Below are 22,881 nucleotides of genomic sequence, written 5' to 3'. Positions count from 1 at the left end.
TCTCCAAGCTAAAGAGTCCCAAGCGTTTCAGCCTTTCTTCATAGGGAAAGTGCTCCAGCCCTTTAATCATTCTAGTTGCCCTTCTCTGGACTTTCTCCAATGCTATAATATCCTTTTTGAGGTGCGGCGACCAGAACTGCACACAGTACTCCAAATGAGACCGCACCATCGATTTATACAGGGGCATTATGATACTGGCTGATTTGTTTTCAATTCCCTTCCTAATAATTCCCAGCATGGCATTGGCCTTTTTTATTGCAAACGCACACTGTCTTGACATATAATGGTTTTTGTTTGTCCCAGCTCACTCTAATCACACTTTTAAAACAAAGCAGGAGTCAAGTAGTACCTTTAAGACCAACAAACTTTTATTCAGAATGCAAGCTTTCATGTGTATGCACACTTCTTCAGACAAAGAATGCGGTACAGTAAGCAGAGCTGCATATAGCTTGTGGGGTTTAGAATGCAAAGTGATACAAAGTTAAAATCCAATAGCAGAATAGTAAAATTAACAAATTCAGAAAACCTTTGACCTGGGTTGAATTAGTGTGGGAAACCAATAAAACAGCAACATGTCAGAATGTGAGAATGTCTGTTAATTATTTTATTGCTAATGTGGGCAATGAGGGCTTTTCTTTCCCAGATGTTTTTCCTGTCCAACTAATTTACCTTTTAACATGTAACATAAATATATACATCATTCTAGATTCCCATTAGAAAAAAATACATTAAAATAGCTTCCAACTACCTGATTTAAAGTTATACCATGATGCAGTTTGTTTGGTATGGATTAAGGACTGGATAACTTTGCTTAACAGGAAATCATTGGCATTAGAAAGTCATGGAAACATTTTTGGTTGGCATGCGTACATGTATTATGGGAAGGAGAAGATGGATGGATTTTTCTCACACCATTATATAAGGAGAAACTTGTTGAATACTTGGAAAAAATATAGTAAATATGGAGATGAGAGAAAACCACTTTGGATTGTGCCAACAGAGAACATAAGAACATAAGAGAAGCCATGTTGGATCAGGCCAACGGCCCATCAAGTCCAACACTCTGTGTCACACAGTGGCAAAAAATGTTATATACACACATACACTGTGGCTAATAGCCACTGGTGGACCTGTGCTCCATACACTGTGGCTAATAGCCACTGATGGACCTGTGCTCCATATTTTTATCTAAACCCCTCTTGAAGGTGGCTATACTTGTGGCCGCCACCACCTCCTGTGGCAGTGAATTCCACATGTTAATCACCCTTTGGGTGAAGAAGTACTTCCTTTTATCCGTCTTAACCTGTCTGCTCAGCAATTTCATCGAATGCCCACGAGTTCTTGTATTGTGAGAAAGGGAGAAAAGTACTTCTTTCTCTACTTTCTCCATTCCATGCATTATCTTGTAAACCTCTATCATGTCACCCCGCAGTCGACGTTTCTCCAAGCTAAAGAGTCCCAAGCGTTTCAACCTTTCTTCATAGGGAAAGTGCTCCAGCCCTTTAATCATTCTAGTTGCCCTTCTCTGCACCTTCTCTAAAGCTATAATATCCTTTTTGAGGTGCGGCGACCAGAACTGCACACAGTACTCCAAATGAGACCGCACCATCGATTTATACAGGGGCATTATGATACTGGCTGATTTGTTTTCAATTCCCTTCCTAATAATTCCCAGCATGGCATTGGCCTTTTTTATTGCAAACGCACACTGTCTTGACACTTTCAGTGAGTTATCTATCATGACCCCAAGATCTCTCTCTTGATCAGTCTCTGCCAGTTCACACCCCATCAACTTGTATTTGTAGCTGGGATTCTTAGCCCCAATGTGCATTACTTTGCACTTGGCCACATTGAACCGCATCTGCCACGTTGACGCCCACTCACCCAGCCTCAACAGATCCCTTTGGAGTTCCTCACAATCCTCTCTGGTTCTCACCACCCTGAACAATTTAGTGTCATCCGCAAACTTGGCCACTTCACTGCTCACTCCGAACTCTAAATCATTTATGAACAAGTTAAAAAGCATGGGACCGAGTACCGAGCCCTGCGGCACCCCACTGCTTACCGTCCTCCACTGCGAAGACTGCCCATTTATACTCACTCTCTGCTTCCTATTACTCAGAGGTTATAAAGTTGTCTTCAAGTCCACAGGAAGGAAAATGTGTATCATATAAACAACTGCTAAAGATTCATGGAGGTAAAGTAGAAATGAAATCGGCATGATAAGTTTAATTGGTTTCAATTGCAACAAATTAAAAGCTTGGTAGAGAAGGATATCAGGAGTACAGGTATAAGACATGAACAAACAGAAATGGAAAAAAATGCTGTTGATGAAGTGAAAATCTGATTTCAAGGATTTATAAGCCGTTATTGAAATGGTCTACAGAAGAGGAGGTGGTGAAACCTCAAATGATTAAATGGGCAATAAATTTTAATAAGGAAATGCAAATGGAGACGTGGGAACACCTATGGAAGAACTCTATGAAAATATCGTGCTATAATATTAAAAGAAAACTGTTTTAAAATGCTGTATAGGTGGTTTATGACACCTAAAAAACTAGCAAAAATGAACAAAAGCTTCAGATAGGTGTTGGAAATGTAAAAAGCATGAAGGTTCCTTCTACCATATGCGGTGGACTTGCGAAAAGGCGAAACAGTTTTGGTTTATGATTTAACAAGAGATTTCGAAAATCTTGGGATATAATATTAAGAAAACACCAGATGTCTTTCTGGTGGGATTACAAATGGAAAGCTTTCCAAAGCGAGATAGGACATTGTTGTGGTATTTGCTTTCGGCTGCGAGGATATTGTATGAGCAAATGTGGAAGCAAGACAAAATACCTGAAAAATGGGACTGCATCTTAAAGGTACTAAACTGGAGTGAAATGGACAAACTTACTAGAATCTTAAAAGATAGTAATTTGGAGAAATTCAAAGAAAATTGGGAGAAGTTTCAAAACTATGTGGAGATACAATGGATTAATTGAGGCTTTAAAGAGAAATGAAGAACTGTGATTATTGATATTTGATTTAATATGTAATTTAGCTGAATAAGAAATAAAGCATAGTAACTATATTTGAGTTAAGATAATGGTAATTATTAGTGAAGTTTCTATAATTGTGAATTTTACCTTTAGAATGTTTTAAATTTGTTTTAGATACCAGCGGAAGTCATCAATTAGAGGTGAGGGGAGGGAGGAAAATTTGTAATGTATTGGCTGATTATTTTTGGGTTTTAATAGAAATATATCTTTCAATATATTGCAAAAATAATAAAATTTGGTTTACACACAAAAAAGAAAAAAATACATTAAAATATAGTGGAAGATGGGTTTAGTATATATAATAAGATAAACAGCCAATATTCCTTGTTTGTGAAGTGGACCAGTTCTATGAAGATCTACAACACCTTCTAGAATTAACACCAAAAAAGATGTCCTCTTCATCATAGGGGACTGGAATGCCAAAGTGGGAAGTCAAAAGGTAACCGGAACAAATGACAAGTTTGGCCTTGGACAACAAAATGAAGCTGGGCAAAGGCTAATAGAGGTTTGTCAAGAGAACAAACTGGTCACAGCGAACACCCTCTTCCAACAACCTAAAAGGACATCATGATGTGATGTGGACATCACCCGATGGGCAACACAGAAATCAGATTGATTATATACTCTGCAGTCAAAGATGGAGAAGCTCCTTACAGTCAGCAAAAACAAGACCTGGAGCTGACTGCGGCTCAGATCATGAGCTACTCATCGCAAAATTAAGGCTTAAACTGAAAAAAAAAAAAAAAACTGGGGAAGCCATTAGGCCATTCAGGTTTGACCTTGTTCACATCCCTTATGAATATAAGTAGAGATGAAGAATAGGTTTCAGGAACTAGAGTTGGTAGACAGAGTGCCTGAAGAACTATGGACCGAGGTTCGTGACATTGTACAGAAGGCAGCAATCAGCACCATCCCAAAGAAAAAGAAATGCAAGAAAGCAAAGTGGCTGTCTGATGAGGCTTTACAAATAGCTGAGGAAAGAAGGAAAGCGAAAGGCAAAGGTGAAAAGAAAAAATTCACCCAACTGAATGCAGATTTCCAGAGAATAGCAAGGAGAGATAAGGAGGCCTTCCTGAAGGAACAATGCAAAGCAATAAAGGAAAATAACAGAATGGGAAGGACAACAGCTCTCTTCAAGAAAATTGGAGAAATCAAGGGAACATTTTGTGCAAGATAGCCATGATAAAGGGAAAAAAAGGTTGGGGACCTAACAGAAGCAGAAGAGATCAGGAAGAGGTGGCAAGAATACACAGGAGAATTATACAAGAAGGATCTCAATGTCCTGGACCACCATGACAGTGAAATCGATGACCTTGAGCCAGATATCCTGGAGTGTGAAGTCAAATGGGCTTTAGAAAGCATTACTAACAACAAAGGGAGTGGAGATCTGGCTATCCCAGTTGAGCTATTCAAAGTCCTAAAAGACTATGCTGTTAAAGTGATGCACACATTATTTCAGCAAATTTGGAAAACACAACAGTGGCCACAGGATTGGAAAAGATCAGTTTATATTCCAATCCCAAAGAAGGGTAATGCCAAGGAATGTTCAAACTATCACACCATTGCACTCATTTCACATGCCAGCAAGGTCATGTTAAAGATCCTTCAAGCTAGGCTTCAGCAGTACGTAGATCGGGAACTACCAGAAGTTCAAGCTGGGTTTCGGAGAGGTAGAGGAACTAGAGATCAAATTGCCAACATTCGCTGGATTATGGAGAAAGCACAGGAGTATCAGAAAAACGTCTATTTCTGCTTCATTGACTACGCTAAAGCCTTTGATTGTGTGGATCACAACAAACTGTGACGAGTCCTCAAAGAGATGGGAGTACCAGACCACCTCACATGTCTCCTGAGAAAGCTATATAAGGGTCAAGAAGCAACTGTCAGAACGGAATATGGAACAACTGATTGGTTTAGAATAGGAAAAGGAGTTTGACAAGGATGTATATTGTCACCCTGCTTATTTAATTTATATGCAGAGTACATCATGCGGGATGCTGGCCTGGATGAAGCACAAACCAAAATTAAGATTGCCGGGAAAAACATCAACAACCTCAGATATGCAGATGACACCACTCTGATGGCAGAAAGTGAGGAGCACCTAAAGAACCTCTTGTTGAGGGTGAAAGAGGAGAGCACAAAAGTGAGCTTGAAACTCAACATCAAAAAAATTAAGATAATGGCATCTGGCCTCATCACACCTTGGCAAATAGAAGGGGAAGACATGGAAGTAGTGACAGACTTCACATTTCTGGGATCCAAGATCACTGCAGATGGTGACTGTAGCTATGAAATTAAAAGACGTTTGCTCCTTGGGAGGACAGCTATGGCAATCCTGGGCAGTATAATAAAAAGTAGAGACATCACCCTGCCAACAAAAGTCGGCATAGTCAAAGCGATGGTATTCCCAGTATGACTGTGAAAGCTGGACCATAAGGAAGGCTGAGCGCAGAAGAATAGATGCTTTTGAGACGTGGTGCTGGAGAAGACTCTTGAGAGTCCCCTGGATTGCAAGAAGATCAAATCAATCAGTCTTAAGGGAAATCAACCCAGACTGTTCCCTGGAAGGTCAGATGCTGAAACTGAAGCTCATATATTTTGGCCACCAAAGGTTTACCCCCCAGTACTGTTGTAAGAGAGCTGTCACTGTCCAATAAAGGTTGTAAGTCATTGATGATAGGTTGAGCTGTTTTCAGTTGAGAGTTGTGTGTGACCACTAGTGGTGTTTTGTTGACTTTTTTGGGTCTGTCCTGTAACACTTTTAAAAGGCATTCATGCATGATTACTAGTACCAGAAAGTGGACTGTGACTAGATGCACATTGGAATGTCCATCCTATATTGGAAAGAAAGAAAGTGCAGCTAGAGGGCATGCATAGATACATCTTGCCTTGCACATACGGGTAGACATCTGATATGCACCTAGAAACCTGTTTATGGATTCTGACAAAACCTTGAGCCAAACGTGGCCACCTTCCAATTCAGGAATGTGTATGTTAATATTTCATCAATGCTTGTAACAAGCCATTACAGTCATTGTCATCCAAATGAAAACGGACTTCTAGTGTTGAGAGAGTCCCAGCCCCCCCCCCCCCCCACCGCTGCTTCCTCTTGCTCTTTTTTGCACCACGTGCATTGAAGAGCTCTTTGGGCTTGTTGCTATGACAACCGCTGATAGTCCTCATCCGCTGTGGCATCTGATTGGCCAGGGAAGGTCTCGCCTCTTTACTGAGGGTGACAAATTGGGGGGGGGGGTGCTAGAGCGAGAGCAGGAGGAGAGACGCTAAAGAGGATCCCCGGGGGTGGGGGGCTGCTGAGGCATCAAGCCTGATTGCGTGCCTCTGATGACTGCCTACATGAGCCCGCTTCCAGGCAGAGCGAACGGGGACGCTTTGCTACATCGCTCTGCTCCTGTCTCATTGAGCACTTTGGTGCCCTCGGGCTGCCTGCCAAACATACCGCAGGCAGCATCACCATAAGAGTGGAAAGACACTGGAGTCCCAAAAATCCAACCTGGGCCACAACTGAGTGTCTAGCAACAGCAGTCTGCATGAAGCACAGGTGTGGATCAAGGTAGGTGAGGCATCCTTCATAGTGTTGCTTTGCAGCTGTATCTCACGTTAGGTATCCCTTGAAGGTCCTGGTCCTCTTTTGCAGACTGTAGCTGGGAACCCACCCCTCAGATGGGACCCAGCCAGCCTAAAAGGATTCACAGTACTAATACGGACATCTGGATAGACTCCAAATATAATTTGGAGACTAGAGATAAATGTTGTTTTTTTCCTTTTTAAAGAAGTGGGAAGCCCCTGGATGCTCAAAATGACATAGCCCCTTTTCGGTGTGTGTGTGATAATGTTAAATATCTCCAAGCAACAGAAGGGGTTGTGCAGGTTTTTTCACAGCAGTGTTTATGCTGCCTTTGTGGGAGATACAGACATAATTATCTGTATCTGATATTCTGCTCTGTCCTGAATTGTAACAAAAAGAATATGTTTCTGTTTTTTAAGCTTAGGTTGCTTTCAGACTGCTCCTTGAGGATGCCAAGGGCTACCTCATGAAAACTTGACCTTTATGAGCCCTGACTTGTGCATTGGGGTTAACTTGTAAATTCAACTATTGGGGGCTGGGCTGAATTCTTCCAGATCTTCAGCTGGAAACTGAAAAAGGAAGAACAGCTTTTAAAAATCTTTCAGAGGCATTTATCATTGTGGATTCTATTGCAGCGGATAACAAATTTGGTTTGCATTTGTGGTACAATCTTTCTTTTTTGAGCCCAGCTACAGAGTTAATTTAGGAGATGCTGGGCCTCAGGACCACAGATACTATCATGAGGTGTTCTGCTGGCATCAGTATTATCACCTACACTGTTTAACATTTATCAATATACCTAATTTTTAACATAGCTAAATCTGTGGGTACTTAAATCCAGAGATATAGGAATGATCTTCCTACAAACTTGAAAAAAGCCTCAGGTCTGCAAACTGAAATCCTAAAAAAATACATGGGAGGTTAACCCCCCCCCCCCAATAATAGAAGCAGCACCTGTAGCTTTAAGAAACAACTTCTCTTTCAGTGGTAGTTGTGAGGATTCCCAGGCAGCAACCATAGTAACGCCAGCCTTCAACCTTGGTTTCTGTTGATAAAATGAATTGGGAGTGCACAGGCCCATTTCTGAGGCTGTTTTGACATCTGAGGGAGAATTCATTGGGGCTGGGCCAGGCAGTAACCACCTGGTGACTTGATACAACGTGACTTGCAGGACTCACCAAAGATGGCTGTTTGCTGCTGTTCAACAGCAGCCACCTCATGACGGCCAGTCTGATGCAGTGGTTAGAGTTTCATCTTATGATATGGGAGATGTGAGTTACAAACCCCATTCTGGATGTGGCAACTCACTGGGTGAGGAGCATGGCCAGTTACACGATCTCAGAATAACCTACCTACCTCACAGGCTTGTTGGGAGAACAAAATGGAGAAGAGGACAATGATGCAAGCCACTTTGGGTCCCATTGTGGAGAAAGGCATGGTATAACTGAAGTAAATATAGCTGTAGATGATAGGTGGATAAAAGGTGGGTTGGTGGATGGGAAGGGGAGGAGGGAGTGGGGAAAGGGAAGAGACAATGGGGGCTTTCAGTGAAGGGAAAAAGGAAATAGTGGGGGAGAGGAAAATGACAGGCCCCATACAAGTCTTTGTAGATCCCCCACCTGTATGGATCTAATGCAGGGAGATGGTCCAGACCTTTGGAGTGGTGCCATTAATATGCCAATGAAGCCCAGTTCTATGCTAATTCAGTCCTACATCAATGTCTGGAGACCAACGTAGTCGAGTGTAACAGACTAAAGATGCTGCTAATTCAAGCTACATCAATCCTACATCAATGTCTGGAAACCAACATAGTCCAGTGTAACAGACTAAAAATGCGTCTAGAGAGGATGGAATTGATACTGATAAGCAGGGGGGATTTTTTGGTGTAGTGGTAACAGACTCTGGGTTTGATTCCCCACTCCTCCACATACACCTGCTGATGTGACCTTGGATCAGCCACAAGTTTTCTCAAGGATGTTTTGCTCAAAAGCAGTTCTGGAAGAGTTCTCTCAGCCCTACCTACCCCACAGGGTGTCTGTTGTGGGGAGGGGAAGGGAAAGATTTGTAAGCTGCTCTGAGACTCCTTTGACTAGCGAAGGGTGGGGTATAAAGCCAATCTCTTCTCTTCTTCTTTGTAGAAAAAGCCCAGAAGAAACTCATTTGCATATTAGGCCACACACCCTGACATAACCAGTGTAGGAACTCATTTGCATATTAGGCCACACACCCCGACATAACCAGTGTTTTGCACAAAAAGCCCAGTAGGAACTAATTTGCATATTAGACTACACCCCTAACACCACCCAGCCAGAACTGCGTTCCTGTGCATTCCTGCAAAAAACATAAAGACCAACAATAAAAATTTCTTCAAATATGTTAAAAGCAGGAAACCAGCCAGAGAGGCAGTGGGGCCCTTGGATGACCAAGGGGTCAAAGGATTACGGAAGGAGGATACGGAAATGGCTGAGAAGCTGAATGCATTTTTTGCCTCCGTCTTCACTGTGGAAGATGAGCAGTGTTTGCCCGCTCCAGAACCACTAATTTTCGAAGGGGTGTTGAAAGACCTGAGTCAGAATGAGGTGACAAGAGAGGAGGTCCTACAACTGATTGATGAATTAAAAACTAATAAGTCACCAGGTCCGGATGGCATACATCCAAGAGTTCTGAAAGAACTCAAAAGTGAACTTGTGGATCTCCTGACAAAAATATGTAATCTTTCATTGAAATCTGCCTCTGTTCCTGAGGACTGGAAGGTAGCAAATGTCACCCTCATCTTTAAAAAGGGTTTCAGAAGAGATCCGGGAAATTACAGGCCAGTCAGTCTGACTTCAATACCAGGAAAGTTGGTAGAAATCATTATCAAGGACAGAATGAGTAGGCACATTGATGAACATGAGTTATTGAGGAAGACTCAGCATGGGTTCTGTAAGGGAAGATCTTGCCTCACTAACCTGTTACATTTCTTTGAGGGGGTGAACAAGCATGTAGACAAAGGGGACCCAGTAGATGTTGTTTACCTTGACTTCCAGAAAGCTTTTGATAAAGTTCCTCATCAAAGGCTCCTTAGTAAGCTCGAGAGTCGTGAAGTAAAAGGACAGGTCCTCTTGTGGATCAAAAACTGGCTAATGAATAGGAAGCAGAGAGTGAGTATAAATGGGCAGTCTTCGCAGTGGAAGACGGTAAGCAGTGGGGTGCCACAGGGCTCAGTACTGGGTCCCATGCTCTTTAACTTGTTCATTAATGATCTGGAGTTGGGAGTAAGCAGTGAAGTGGCCAAGTTTGCAGATGACACTAAATTGTTCAGGGTGGTGAGAACCAGAGAGGATTGTGAAGAACTCCAAAGGGATCTGTTGAGGCTGGGTGAGTGGGCGTCAACGTGGCAGATGAGGTTCAATGTGGCCAAGTGCAAAGTAATGCACATTGGGGCCAAGAATCCCAGCTACAAATACAAGTTGATGGGGTGTGAACTGGCAGAGACTGACCAAGAGAGAGATCTTGGGGTCATGGTAGATAACTTACTGAAAATGTCAAGACAGTGTGCAATTGCAATAAATAAGGCCAACGCCATGCTGGGAATTATTAGGAAGGGAATTGAAAACAAATCAGAAAGTATCATAATGCCCCTGCATAAATCGATGGTGCGGTCTCATTTGGAGTACTGTGTGCAATTCTAGTCACCGCACCTCAAAAAGGATATTATAACATGGGAAAAAGTGCAGAGAAGGGTAACTAGAATGATTAAAGGTTTGGAACAATTTCCCTATGAAGAAAGGTTAAAGCGCTTGAGGCTCTTTAGCTTGGAGAAATGTCGACTGCAGGGTGACATGATAGAGGTTTACAAGATAATGCATGGGATGGAGAAAGTAGAGAAAGAAGTCCCTTTCTCCCTTTCTCACAATACAAGAACTCATGGGCATTCAATGAAATTGCTGAGCAGTCAGGTTAGAATGGATAAAAGGAAGTACTTCTTCACCCAAAGGGTGATTAACATGTGGAATTCACTGCCACAGGAGGTGGTGGCGGCTACAAGCATAGCCAGCCTCAAGAGGGGATTGGATAAAAATATGGAGCAGAGGTCCATCAGTGGCTATTAGCCACAGTGTGTGTGTGTGTGTGTGTATGTATTTTGGCCACTGTGTGACACAGAGTGTTGGACTAGATGGGCCATTGGCCTGATCCAACATGGCTTCTCTTATGTTCTTATGCTCAAAAAAAGCCCTGCTGATGAGAAATCTTAGGGAAATTAGTTTCTGTTTTTTATGATATACCAGTTCATCCTGGGGTGGACAGAGAAGTGAAAATAGCCTTGGAGAAAGACAAGTGAAGTGGCCTCTGTGGCAATACAAGCCAGTGCTGCAGCACCAATGGTAGGCATTGGCTCATCCATTGCCTCCTTCTGCAAACTGTCAGCAGTGCAGGAGGTAGTAGGTGAGCTGATGGTGATGATCAGGGCTTTTTTTGAGCAGGAATGCACAGGAACAGTTCCTGCTGGCTTGGTGTCAGAGTATGTGGCCTAATATGCAAATGAGCTCATCCAAGACTTTTCTACAAAAAAAAACCCCTTGTGCAAAACAATGGTGACATCAGGGGGTATGACCTAAGATGCAGATGAGTTCCTGCTGGGCTTTTTCTAACAAAAAAGCCTTGGTGATGATAGTTGCTGCTGCTGAAGGATCCAGGTAGCTGAAGCTTGGCTCTGTCTTCTTCTTGCAGCCCATGGCCCTCCAGGGTAGCAATCCAGTGGGAAATTTCCCTGTAAATTAAATGGCCAGACCACCCCTGAGTTTATCTAATATTGCAGTTTTGCAGCTTAAAGGGCTTCTGGACTATGGGGAGGGGAAGGGAAAGGAGATTTGTAAGCCGCTCTGAGACTCTGGAATGTGCACAGGTGGCAAATATTCTTTTTGATACATTTCAGCTGCTACTTCTGGTATGTAAAGTGCAAGATCCTTAAGTGTAAGGATATGTCGCTAGTGATCAAGATATTTCTTACTGTAGTATTCTCCTTTACTATGCAGGGGTTCCTCATCTGCCGAAGTGTGCTTAGAGAGCACACGAAAGCTTACGTTCTGAATAAAACTAAGTTGGTCTTAAAGGTGCAACTTGACTCCTATTTCGTTCTACTACTTCAGACCCACATGGCTGACTACTTGGATCTATGCAGGGGTGTGAAAGCTGGACAATGAGGAAAGCTGGGAAGCAAGTTGATTCATTTGAAATGCGGTGGGAGGAGAGTTTTATGGGTACCTCAGACTACCAAAAAGACAAACAAATGGGTTCTAGATCAAATCATGCCTGAACTCTCCCTAGAAATCAAAATGAAAACTAAGGTTATTATTCTTTTAGTCACATTATGAGAAGACAAGAGTCATTGGAAAAGACCATAATGGTGGAAAAAGTTGAAGACAGCAAGAAAAGAGGAAGTCCCACCATGAGATGGCTTGACTCAATCAAGGAATCATGGCCATCAGTTTTCAAAAGTTGAGCAAAGCTGTCAATAATAGGATATTTTGAAGGTCATTAATTCATAGGGTCGCCATAAGTCAGAAACAATTTGACAGCACTTAGCATCCCCCCCTCTCTCTCTCACTTGAATAGAGGTTTAATGGGAATGTTATGCCACAAAATACTTCCGCTGCTAGTGTTGCCAGACCTCCCCAGTAGAGATGGAACTGCCCCTTAAGCAGTCTCTGTCCCCACAACCACTGATAAGCTGGCCAGCAGGGGGATTTACCTGGAGAAAGAGAAAGGCCCAGGCTTCATGGCCTGCATCACACAGGAAGTGACATCATCACATCAGGAATGTCAAGGCAATGCTCTGGTATTTGGGCAAAAATGCTATGGTAAAATTTGGTTTTACCATAAAGATTTTGCCCAAGTACCAGAGCGTCACATGGATGTAACTGGTGTGATTGATATCAGAGAACCAGTTTGGTGTAGTGGTTAAGAGTGGCAGACTCTAATCTGGAGAACCAGGTTTGATTCCCCACTCCTCCACATTCAGCCAACGGGGTGACCTTGGGTCAGTCACAGTTCTGTGAGAGCTGTTCTCTCAAGAGCAGTTCTCTCAGAGCTCTCTCAGCCCTACCAACCTCACCTCTATTGTGGTGGGGAGAGAAAGGGAAAGGAGACTGTAAATCACAACGAGACTTTGAGCAAAGGGCAGGGTATAAATCCAGCTCTTCTTCTTCATATGTGACACCAGCAATGACACCTGGGCCTTTCTCTTTCTCCAGGAAATTCTGCCCATCTCCTGCCAGTTCCTGGGAACCCCATCAGCAGCTAATTTCCACACATTAAACATTGATTAAAGGGACAGGACATTATTCTTTGGGGCTGTTGGCAACCCTGATGTGTCTGCAGGAGAGAGAAACAAAGCTGCTGTTTGTACTTCCTGCAGGCACAAAGGGAAGGCCAGATAAAATAGAATGCAAGACACCAGTGACAATGAAGGATGAGGGGGGAGGGGCAGTTCTAGATATGCAACATCTCTTCTCTACTAGTCCTGGGTGTGTCAGCTGAAGGAATTTGGACGTTTCCTTCTATGTCTGGTCTGTTTGGAATACCTAACGGATTTCCCGCTCATTTTATGCCACTCTCACGTTCATCTTCTCAGCGGGGCTTCCTTCCAATTTCACACTATCTGTCCTGGGGCTGCAGCAAGTGTTTTCACACAGCAAACAGAAACTGGTTTTTAGTGGTTTTTGTTTGCTGAGCGAAAATTGCTGCAGCTCCGGGGCAGATAGTGTGAAATCGGAAGGAAGCCCCACGAACGTGAGAAGGGCGTAAGGTGAGTGGGAAATCGGTCCCAGTTTTTGTAGCTTCTTGTATATCCTTTGCCAGTATTTCTGTGATATCCCTTGAGACTTAAGCTGTTGATTGAAGGCAGTGGCCTCTGCAATCTCAGTAACTGGCTGGAATATAGAGGACCTTTTTGGTGCCCCAGTTGGGTAAGGAATTCCACTTTTGTGGTTAACCTTACTAAACAAAGAGGTGTGATACAGCTGGACACTGAGTGAATCTGAGGTGTTAAACAAAGAATACCCTGGGATTTTTATGTCAGAGGCTTTATGTTTTAAAGTCACTTAACCAAGCAATGCAGAGTCCTAGTTTGGATCAGGGCCATAGTACAAAGGCAGGGAATGTTTGAGATTTGCCTGATCTAAGACAGCCATGGGGAGTTATTACTTCATCTGAAGAACTTGGAAACTGACTTTGAAAAACTCAGGGTACTCTTGACATGGCAGTCCTCACAGACCATGTGACAAAATCCTCAGCAAGAGTGGTACTGTGCCATCCTTCAGATTTCAGACTGAGCTTCGCTTCCTCTTACATGGGATGCCTTCTTTCTTTCCTGCATACCTTGGCTTTATTTTTGTTCAAGGTCAAAAGATTAAATTTCCATATGACCCACAAATATACTGGCTGTCAGCTAATTTTTAGAAGCAGTTTTTAAATACAGAGTTCAGAAACAGATCACTTTGTTGTGGAGGAACATCTGAAAAAATAATGCCAGGATTACCTCTGGTTTACCTTTTAACTAAGAAAATTGTGAAATAATCTTTATTTTAGATTATAAACTAGCATGTAATTTTGGCATCATATTTTTATGCCTCAAGGATACCAGCCTCCAGGTGGGATCTGGAGATCTCGCAGAATTACAGTTGATCTCCAGATGATAGAGATCAGTTCCCCTGGAGGAAATGGCTGCTTTGGAGAGTGGACTTTATGGCATTGTACTCCACTAGGGTCCCTCCACTCTCCAAACTCTTCCCTTCCCAGGACCCAACCCCAAATTTCCAGGAATTTCCCTACCTGGAGATAGTAACCCTGGTGGTTGTCTGGTCAGTTCCCAACATTCTGTGGTACTAGAGTGACCAAACCCCCCAAAAGGTGGGGCAATGCAGCCAAATAACAAAAATCAGTTCAGTTTTGAGAAGCTCCCTATCACACCCTCTGCTATGGCGACGCCAGCCTATTGCCTCCTGCCTCAGTGAGGGCAGCTAAATATACGGTAGTCTCTTTGGGGGTCTGATATGGTAGATGAGCAGGGGACCACTTCAGATTTGAAGTCTTTCCTAATCACACAGGCACCACCAGAGAACCGAACAGCAAACTATAGTTCTTTATTTACAAAATAGGTTTTAACTGGGGGATGGGATGTATATACAGAGGCTAGTTTGTATCTTGTCGGAATAACATTTCCTATACAGTATGTTGGCTAGACCCTCTAGCAAGGCTCTGAGGTATTTCAGCGTACACAGTTGTTCTTTTAATCCACTCTCCTAGACTTTAATCAGGCTGGCCTCTTGGACTTTGAGTGCCTGGTCCCTCGAGTCGTCTGGTTTGACAAGCCCCAGCTCCCCTGACTCCCTCAGACCCATGGCTCTCCCTCAGCCACCTTATAAACTCCTAGGAGCAGTGTATGATATGTCTGTGACCACTAAGGTCTTCCACTTAGACACTCTCTGTCACCTTCCTCTTCCTTAAAGGGCACTCGTGACCTAGAGATATGCCTCACGCTCAGCCACCTGACTGATTTCACAGAGTGTAGATAGAGCTTCCACTTCACACCAAGCCTCTCTCACCACACTCTGAGTCCAACTCCCTCTTTCTGACCGTTGTTTTCTCTGACAGTTAACCTCTGAGCCATTAGCTGTCACTCAGGACTTGAGAGTTCTGAGCACCCCTGGCCCCCACCTTCGGGTCACATTACTCAGGGCTCTCTGAGTCCTCAGCTTCTCCATTAACCCTTTGATTCCGTCACACTCCCATTGTGCAAACTGGGACAAATTAAATAGGCTGCAGTATGGAATCAGTTGAGGGGTGGAAAATCTGTTTATTTCTCCAGGCTGGAATTTTGCTCCTACTCTAGTGATATCCTTGAAGATATGCCTTTTCTTTTCCCTATATAATTGCGTTGTTATCATTGCTGTGTTTAACAGTCAGTTAGCTGGCCTCTGTGGTGATGACAAAAACCACACAATGGGGCAACTTGCTCTACATATTCAAGAAACTCCCCAGATATGCAGAATAATGTGACTTAACCCAGGCTTCTCAAGACTGTAAGAGCTTAGAGAATTTGGGGGCTGAAGTTAATGGAGTACCAAATTGTTTCCCTGTGGATTCCTTGCAAGCCCTTCTAATGATCTTTCTTTCTTACAAGGAAAAGTAAATTTCTGCACTTGAGGACATTTTAGTATCTCTCTCTGAACTCTTTAAACCTTTTTTTTGTTCCTTCCAAATTTCTACACTCTCTGTCTGTGTGTGTGTCAGTCACACATGCACAAACACACACCCCTATCTATCTGTCCCCTTCTTCCAGCTGGAGTGTCACCTTCCACAGCTGTGATGTGTAAATTACCCAGAAATTCTGCACCTATTAGGCAACTATTACTTAGCCATTAGTTCCCATTGATGAAACATTGTGAACTGCTAGCTTAACAAAGGGCTATATTTTAGGGCTTGTTGCCATTGGCTCTGAGGTTAAGGTAAGAAAGAACACAATCAGAAATGAGATCAATAAATACATCCATAAAGTATGCCCATTTCCCATTATCTCCAGTTTCTCATTGATACTAGACTAAAAGATTCTTCAAAGAGCCTTCAGAGTGCTTCTGGAGTTTTTGAGTACTAGAAGTGCTGATGTGGCATATCCATCATTCTCAAGCCACACATGGACTTCTTGGTTGCTTCTAGTCTAGATGGAAGATTCTAACAAGAGCTGCATGGTTGGCATAGTCTAAAAGAGTGACTGCAGAAGGAGTACTCTGTCTTTGTGGGTATTGTGTAGCACAACAGCATTAGTCCCTCACTCATGAAGGATGCAACTGTCTGAATACAGTTAAGGCTGCTGCTTATGGGAATCATTTTTGGTTGTGTATGGAAGATGCAGAGGAATTCACAGTGGCAGTAGATGTCAACATAGGGGTGTTCTCCATGCCTGCTGTTCTCTCTTCTCCCCACTACCACTAGCTTTAAAAAAATGACAGCAGGTATATTACTACTGATTTGTTTTGAAAGATCACCAGTAGGACAGGGGAGTGTGGTAGATGCAAGGGGATATGGATGAAAAATGTGCCAGATGCCGGCAGGGAATTTTGGAAATCTGCACCTTCCTGTTCACATAGGGGGCAAACCCATTTTGTCTTTGAACTTCCCAGAAAGATAGGGACAAAGCAGATTTGGGAAACTTCATGGTAGAAAAGGGGAAATAATGTAAGGTGAATAACTGAGATATGACATTATGTGGCTACTAAAAAACCAACAACCACCCCACCATTCCAGTTTGAGAACTAAGGCTGAGCAAATCTTCTGTGTGGAAGCAGCCTGAGTCAGATCTGGAACTGAAAAATAGAACAAGGAAAGGAAACATATTTATTTTCAGTGGGTCTAATGTAGACTTGCCAATCTCCAGGGTGGGCCTGAAGAGCTCCTGGAATTACACTTGATCTCCGGATTACAGAGATCAGTTCGCTTGGAGGGAATGGCTGCTTTGGAGGGTGGCATTGTATCCTGCTAAGGTCCCTTCCAAAAATCAGGTTGCACTTCAAAACCCCAGGAATTTCCTGACCTTGTAGGGTTGCCAGGTCCCCACGGCCACCAGTGGGGAATGGGGTGGTAGAGTGGCCAGATTCCGAATGGGAAACACCTGAAGAGTTGGATGTGGAGTCTGGGGAGGACAGGGATCACAGTGGGGCATAGTGCTGTAGAGTCCACCCTCCAAAGCATCCATTTTCTCCAAGGGAAGTGATCCCTGAAGTCTGAAGATGAGGTGTAATTCCGTGGGAATGCCAGGTTCCACATGGAGTCTGTCATCCCTACAACCAAAGTACTATGAAACTTTATTCTATAATTCCAGAGACACGGCAGGAGTTTGGGGGGAGAGGAAAAGAAGAAGATGATGATATTGGATTTATATCCCGCTCTCCACTCCAAAGAGTCTCAGAGCGGATCACAATCTCCTTTACCTTCCTCCCCCACAACAGACACCCTGTGAGGTGGGTGGGGCTGGAGAGGGCTCTCACAGTAGCTGCCCTTTCAGGGACAACCTCGGCCAGAGCTATGGCTGACCCAAGGCCATTCCAGCAGCTGCAAGTGGAGGAGTGGGGAATCAAACCCGGTTCTCCCAGATAAGAGTCCGCACTCTTAACCACTACACCAAACTGGCTCTCCAGAGAAAAGAAGAAATGAGGAACTGCTGAAAGTCTGAGCTGGCATAATATTCAAAATAAAACAATCTTCAAATTAGATAAAGGGAAAATATGCACATTTGTTCTATTTATTCTGCTGTAAAGTCTGACTTTTAAAAATATTTTTCCTTCTAGGAATATATAGTAACTTGAAAAAGAAGTCTGTAATACACAGTCCAAGAGACAAAAAGATCAATTGTTAAAGGTAAGCCATTGCTAGAAAGTAATAGCTAGAGATTATTTTTGATAGCCTTAGCACAATTAAAAATACATATATTTCAATGGATAAAAGCTCTTAAAATAGAAACATATAGATTAAAGTGGGAAGGGAAAGAGTCAAAATCAGAAGTTACAGCTATGAATAAATCAATAAGAACAATTCAACAGCAAAGCCGTCAACCATAAATGTAATTCTTTGTTCCTTTCTTCAGACAGCTGTTATCTTTGATTGCTGGAAGATCAGAAAGGCCAAGATAAAGAGGAAAGAAACTGGTGATAAACAAAACTAAGAAACGTTAAATGCAAAAACTCTGTGTAGGCTGTTAACAAGTGGTTACAAATGAATGAATGGGATAGAGGACTTTGCATAGAGCCTGCACATATACAAACTATAATATATGAGAAATGTACAGATGTAGCATCATTGTATGCACACTGAAAATTCAGTCAGCTTCTAGAGCACAAAGAGTGCCAGCAGACATAATCGGAGCCCCTTTCTGGGTCCACAGACAAAGACTAACTTGATGAGGAAGGGGCTAAAATAATTTTGATATAACAAGCAACTAATATGTTGTAAGATGTTCTATAGCAAACTAAGATAATATGATCTTATGGCACAAAGTTTACAAATTACCAATTCCTTAACACTCTGATCCTTATAACTGCCAAGTAGAGTTCAAAGCTCTGCTTATTTCCCTCCACATATCTGCAATATCACCTGATAACTACAGGCTTGAGGTTTTCTTATATAACATATCCAGGGTCGTTTTCGCACTCACCTTAATCAGCAGTGACGACCCTCTTCACCGCGCAGGATCTGCGCGGATTTCGCACTAATTGCCGCGGAGCACCCAGAAGAGCCGGAAAGTCCCGGCACTTTTGCGGCGCAAATGGAAACCGCCAAAAACCAGTTTCCGTTTGCGCCGCAAAAGCGCCGGGACTTTCCGGCTCTTCTGGGTGCTCCGCGGCAATTAGTGCGAAATCCGCGCAGATCCTGCGCGGTGAAGAGGGTCGTCGCTGCTGATTAAGGTGAGTGCGAAAAGGTTTACTTATGTTCCTTCTGTTCACCGCTAGTACTTACACAACCTTTCTTTGGGTGTGGCTCACACACCTTCCTCATCTTCTGATTCTAGCGAACAGTTTGCTTACAGATTAATCTAGTGCAGTCCCCCATATCTATTTCGGACACTGTTTTATTAGATTAGGTCCACAGACAGACTAATAGAATGAGAAATGACTACAGTTTCATATGAACACTGACTAGCACATCTTCTACAATGGTTTCTATGTTTTGCTCTAACAAACTAAACTCAAGCAAGGTCGGTCTACAAACTGTATACGCCTTAACATTATTAAATTAAAGGAATGTCTCTAGTTTGTAAATTCTGTAATTCCTTCTTCTATGCACATTTATTTTAACCACTATAATAATGGATGCATAGGGTTATCACAGCATGATAATTAAAGGCACAAGAGATCTTCCAAATATGGACAGCTTCACCCTTAGCACAACAAATATGTCTGCTGTGTGCATACACCAGTGTTCCCTGCAGCAAATAACAAAGTATGGGCCATATATTCACATCATTAAACATACATCTACCTGTGTCTGAGGTAGAGTTGCCAATAGAACTGGAAAAAATGTCCTGTCCTTTTAATAGAGGCTGAATATGTAGAAATCAGCAGGTGAAGGTTTTTGTGGCATGGAGGCAAATGGCATCACATGGTAAATAGCATCTCTTTAAGCTTCTGTTAGAGGGATAGGATTGTCCCCCAGGTGGCTTGCCTTGCCTCCTTCCCCTAGAGGACCTGGCTCAAACAGGTTTCCCAGATATGTAAAGAGATATTTAAATCCAGGTTGCCCTAATGTTCCATTTTAATTCTCTTATGTTACTGTCTTTTCTGTGTGTGTGTGTCCAGACAACTTCATTAATATTCCTATGCTATCTTGATTTTTCCTCATTCCCCACCCCTCATTCTTTCCTAACCTAGTTTTTCCTGTACTTTTTCCCCCATTGCAAAATGAATTTGCAATATAGCCTCTTGATCAAAATGTGAACAGGTTTTTTCTGCTTTGGGGACTGCTGCCCAAACCTATCCAGAAAAGGTGGGTTTGGGTTGTGATTTATTTAAAATTTGCATGCCAGTGTTTCAGCACTGCAGGGCACCTGCATAGACATAAAAGTTCAGTCCCATTGGGAGGCCCAGCACCTGCATGCAATCATTGCCTTCCTTACCATTCCTTCACTCACACTCAAGAGCAGATTGTAGCACATCCCTGGGCACCATTTTCAAATACATTTTGCAGTGTGTGCAGCTACCTGAAAACATACAGTCAAAGGAAATAAGATACTGTGAATTGTGTACTGATCCAAGTCAGGGAAAGGAATTAAAAATTTGGGGGGGGGGGGGGGTTGAACTAATGAGAGAGAACACTCAAATGCGGGGGGGGGGAGGCAACAAAAAGGGAGTGAGATATGTACACCAAGTACAACTCTCAAGTGTGGTATGGTGGAATGAATGCATAAGGGTTTTTTTCAGCCCCTTGAGGCTGCTGAAGTGCTGCAACACTTCAGCACAAGTGAAACACCCCGCCCCCTTTTTTAAAAAAAACAATTCACAATATGAATGTGAACAGATGGAACACCAATGGGGAAAAGAAAAAAACAAAGAAAAGATGTAAGGCAGATGCAGTCTGGAAAATGCCAGCCTTAGTCTAGCCCACCTCACAGGGTTGGTGTGGGCTAGACTATTGGGACCCCATTGGGAAGAAAGACAGGTTACAAACGAAGTTAATAAATAAACGTAAAGAGGGGTGCAGCACTAAGTGACTATAATTTAGCAAGATTTGGTTATAAACTAGAAAAAACTTAGGGGTTAGATCAGACCAACTTTTCTGTTATTGTGAAAGAAAAAAGAAGGTCCTCTCTTACAACTTCTACTGTCTATTATGGGGATTATGGAACCTGTATGTACGAAAACCATGTGGAATGAAAACTCTAATAAGGAGGGGAATTGGGCGAGACAGTGAAAAAGCCAATTGGATCCAACCCTAAGATTTCCAACTTGATTCTTAACTGCCTGTAGCTAATTTTAGTAATTTTAGAAGCTTGTTTGTGATTTTTCTTTTCAATCCATACAAACTCTTTGTTTTTCTTTTTCTTTGCACAGCAGACATGCCTCATTTCTTGGACTGGTTTGTACCAGTGTATCTGATGATCTCCATTCTCATCTTGGTGGGCTTTGGAGCTTGCATATACTACTTTGAGCCAGGGCTACAGGAGGCACACAAATGGCGGACCCAGAGGCCAATCATGGATCGAGATCTTCGGAAAACCTTGATGATACGAGATAACCTTGCATTTGGGGTCCCTGAAGTCTAGTGCTCTGCTCACTCAGACCTGTGAAAGTACCTACAACAAAGTCATTTTTCTGGTTGAAGTAACAAAATACTCTGTGATTTGCCTAGATCAGTTTCTGGCTGCAAGTAACATGATTGATCCATAATTTCATCTTTGAGAAGAAGGGTCTCTGTTGTCCTCTCTGTTTCTAAAGTTTGTGCAAGGCTGTCAGCTCAGAGCTCCTGATTCTAAGACCTAGGCATCTCTTCATCGTTTGGCAGCTGAGATTCACTGAGATCTTCAATAGCCTTCTGAGAATCTATACCTGTACACGAGCTTTAGGCTTTTACAAGAGTATGACTGTAGAGTTCGGATTCTTAATGACATAAAATTTTTGACTACAAACGTGATCTGAAAATCTGGTCCTCTTGGACCTCTTGGACAAGTGACCTTCTTGAAAAGTTTTCTGATGAGATCATTGAGTTACTTTGTTTAGAGTCTCTGCTGAGGCAGAAAATCAAATGGATTGCACAGACTGAGTTCCTTCTTACATCCAATGCCAAGCTTACATACACTGAAGGACATATTTTGAGATCCCCAAGTAGCACAAATGGGACTTCAAATGGATTCAATACTGATAAGCATCTGTCTAACCGTAAATGTACTCAACAGAATTTCATTTTTAAAAGTCCATGCAGATTAATTGCTGAGAAATAATGTCTTTTGCTTTTCCAGGATTGGAGAATTTGTCACTAGGGGTAGGATTTTCAGCACATCTGGGATTCCAAATCCCTTGTGATAAGAGGAATCACACATTTTCAGTTGTGTGCTGCTGCTGTCCTTTGAAGTGGGCCTATTCAGACTGCCCTATCTAGTGATGCTGGTCAAACTGTGAAATCCCTTCACAGTTCTACTTTCCTGCATCCTTAGTAAAAGCCACTGAGCTGAACAGACTATGATCCTGCAGATCCAATGACTGGGCTTTCTTCAGGCACTCCACTGCATGTGGGTGTGCAATAGAGATACTCTCTATACATAAAGAATGGTTTGCACTTTGGTCTGTGCTTCCCCTAGGGCTGATTTGTTACCAAAGTACTGAATGAAAATGTTACTGCATGGGAACATGGGATTTTTAGCAATCTCTGCTTCAATGCTAGTAGTGTGCTGATTGCACATGAATAATATTAGCAGGATCTAGCACTAATGGTATAATGACAATTCCCATACTTCGTGCTTCATCTTCTCTACATTTCATTGGGGCAGAGGTGGTTTTATACCTTTGTTTGCACAGTGTTATTTCTCACGTTCTGTGCAAGCATATTGCTATTGTTATGCAATTGTGAAGCTCCCGTCTTATGATCCATCAGTTCCACATTTTTACATTCCATGCTAGGGACATATGATGCTACTTCTGCACTGTGGTCATATGTGTACATTCCACATTAAGGTTGCTCAGCCACTGTTTTCTGCAGTGTGGTGTAGTGGTTAAGAGTGGTGGA

At 42.7% G+C, this 22,881-nt stretch overlaps 1 protein-coding gene across 2 annotated transcripts; it reads left to right on the top strand.

Annotated features, from left to right (window-relative positions):
- Positions 1-6,484: 6,484 nt before the first annotated feature.
- Positions 6,485-21,572, top strand: SMIM45 (small integral membrane protein 45). 2 transcript variants are annotated; one of them, XM_060244580.1, is made up of 3 exons: positions 6,485-6,615; positions 17,958-18,027; positions 21,213-21,572. In XM_060244580.1, the coding sequence occupies exon 3, from the start codon at positions 21,218-21,220 to the stop codon at positions 21,422-21,424; it is 207 nt and encodes a 68-aa protein (XP_060100563.1). In that variant the 5' UTR covers positions 6,485-6,615; positions 17,958-18,027; positions 21,213-21,217; the 3' UTR covers positions 21,425-21,572. The 2 variants fall into 2 exon arrangements, with proteins under 2 accessions (XP_060100563.1, XP_060100564.1); XM_060244581.1 differs by lacking the exon at positions 17,958-18,027 and having other exon boundaries at positions 6,569-6,615.
- Positions 21,573-22,881: the final 1,309 nt, after the last annotated feature.

Source organism: Heteronotia binoei, chromosome 8, assembly GCF_032191835.1.
Source record: "Heteronotia binoei isolate CCM8104 ecotype False Entrance Well chromosome 8, APGP_CSIRO_Hbin_v1, whole genome shotgun sequence".
In the NCBI taxonomy this organism is placed as follows: domain Eukaryota; kingdom Metazoa; phylum Chordata; class Lepidosauria; order Squamata; family Gekkonidae; genus Heteronotia; species Heteronotia binoei.
This window is presented reverse-complemented; position numbering and strand designations above follow the sequence as displayed.

Excerpts from the sequence above, each read along its gene's own strand:
- SMIM45 (XM_060244580.1), top strand. The coding sequence starts at position 21,218 with ATGCCTCATTTCTTGGACTGGTTTGTACCAGTGTATCTGATGATCTCC.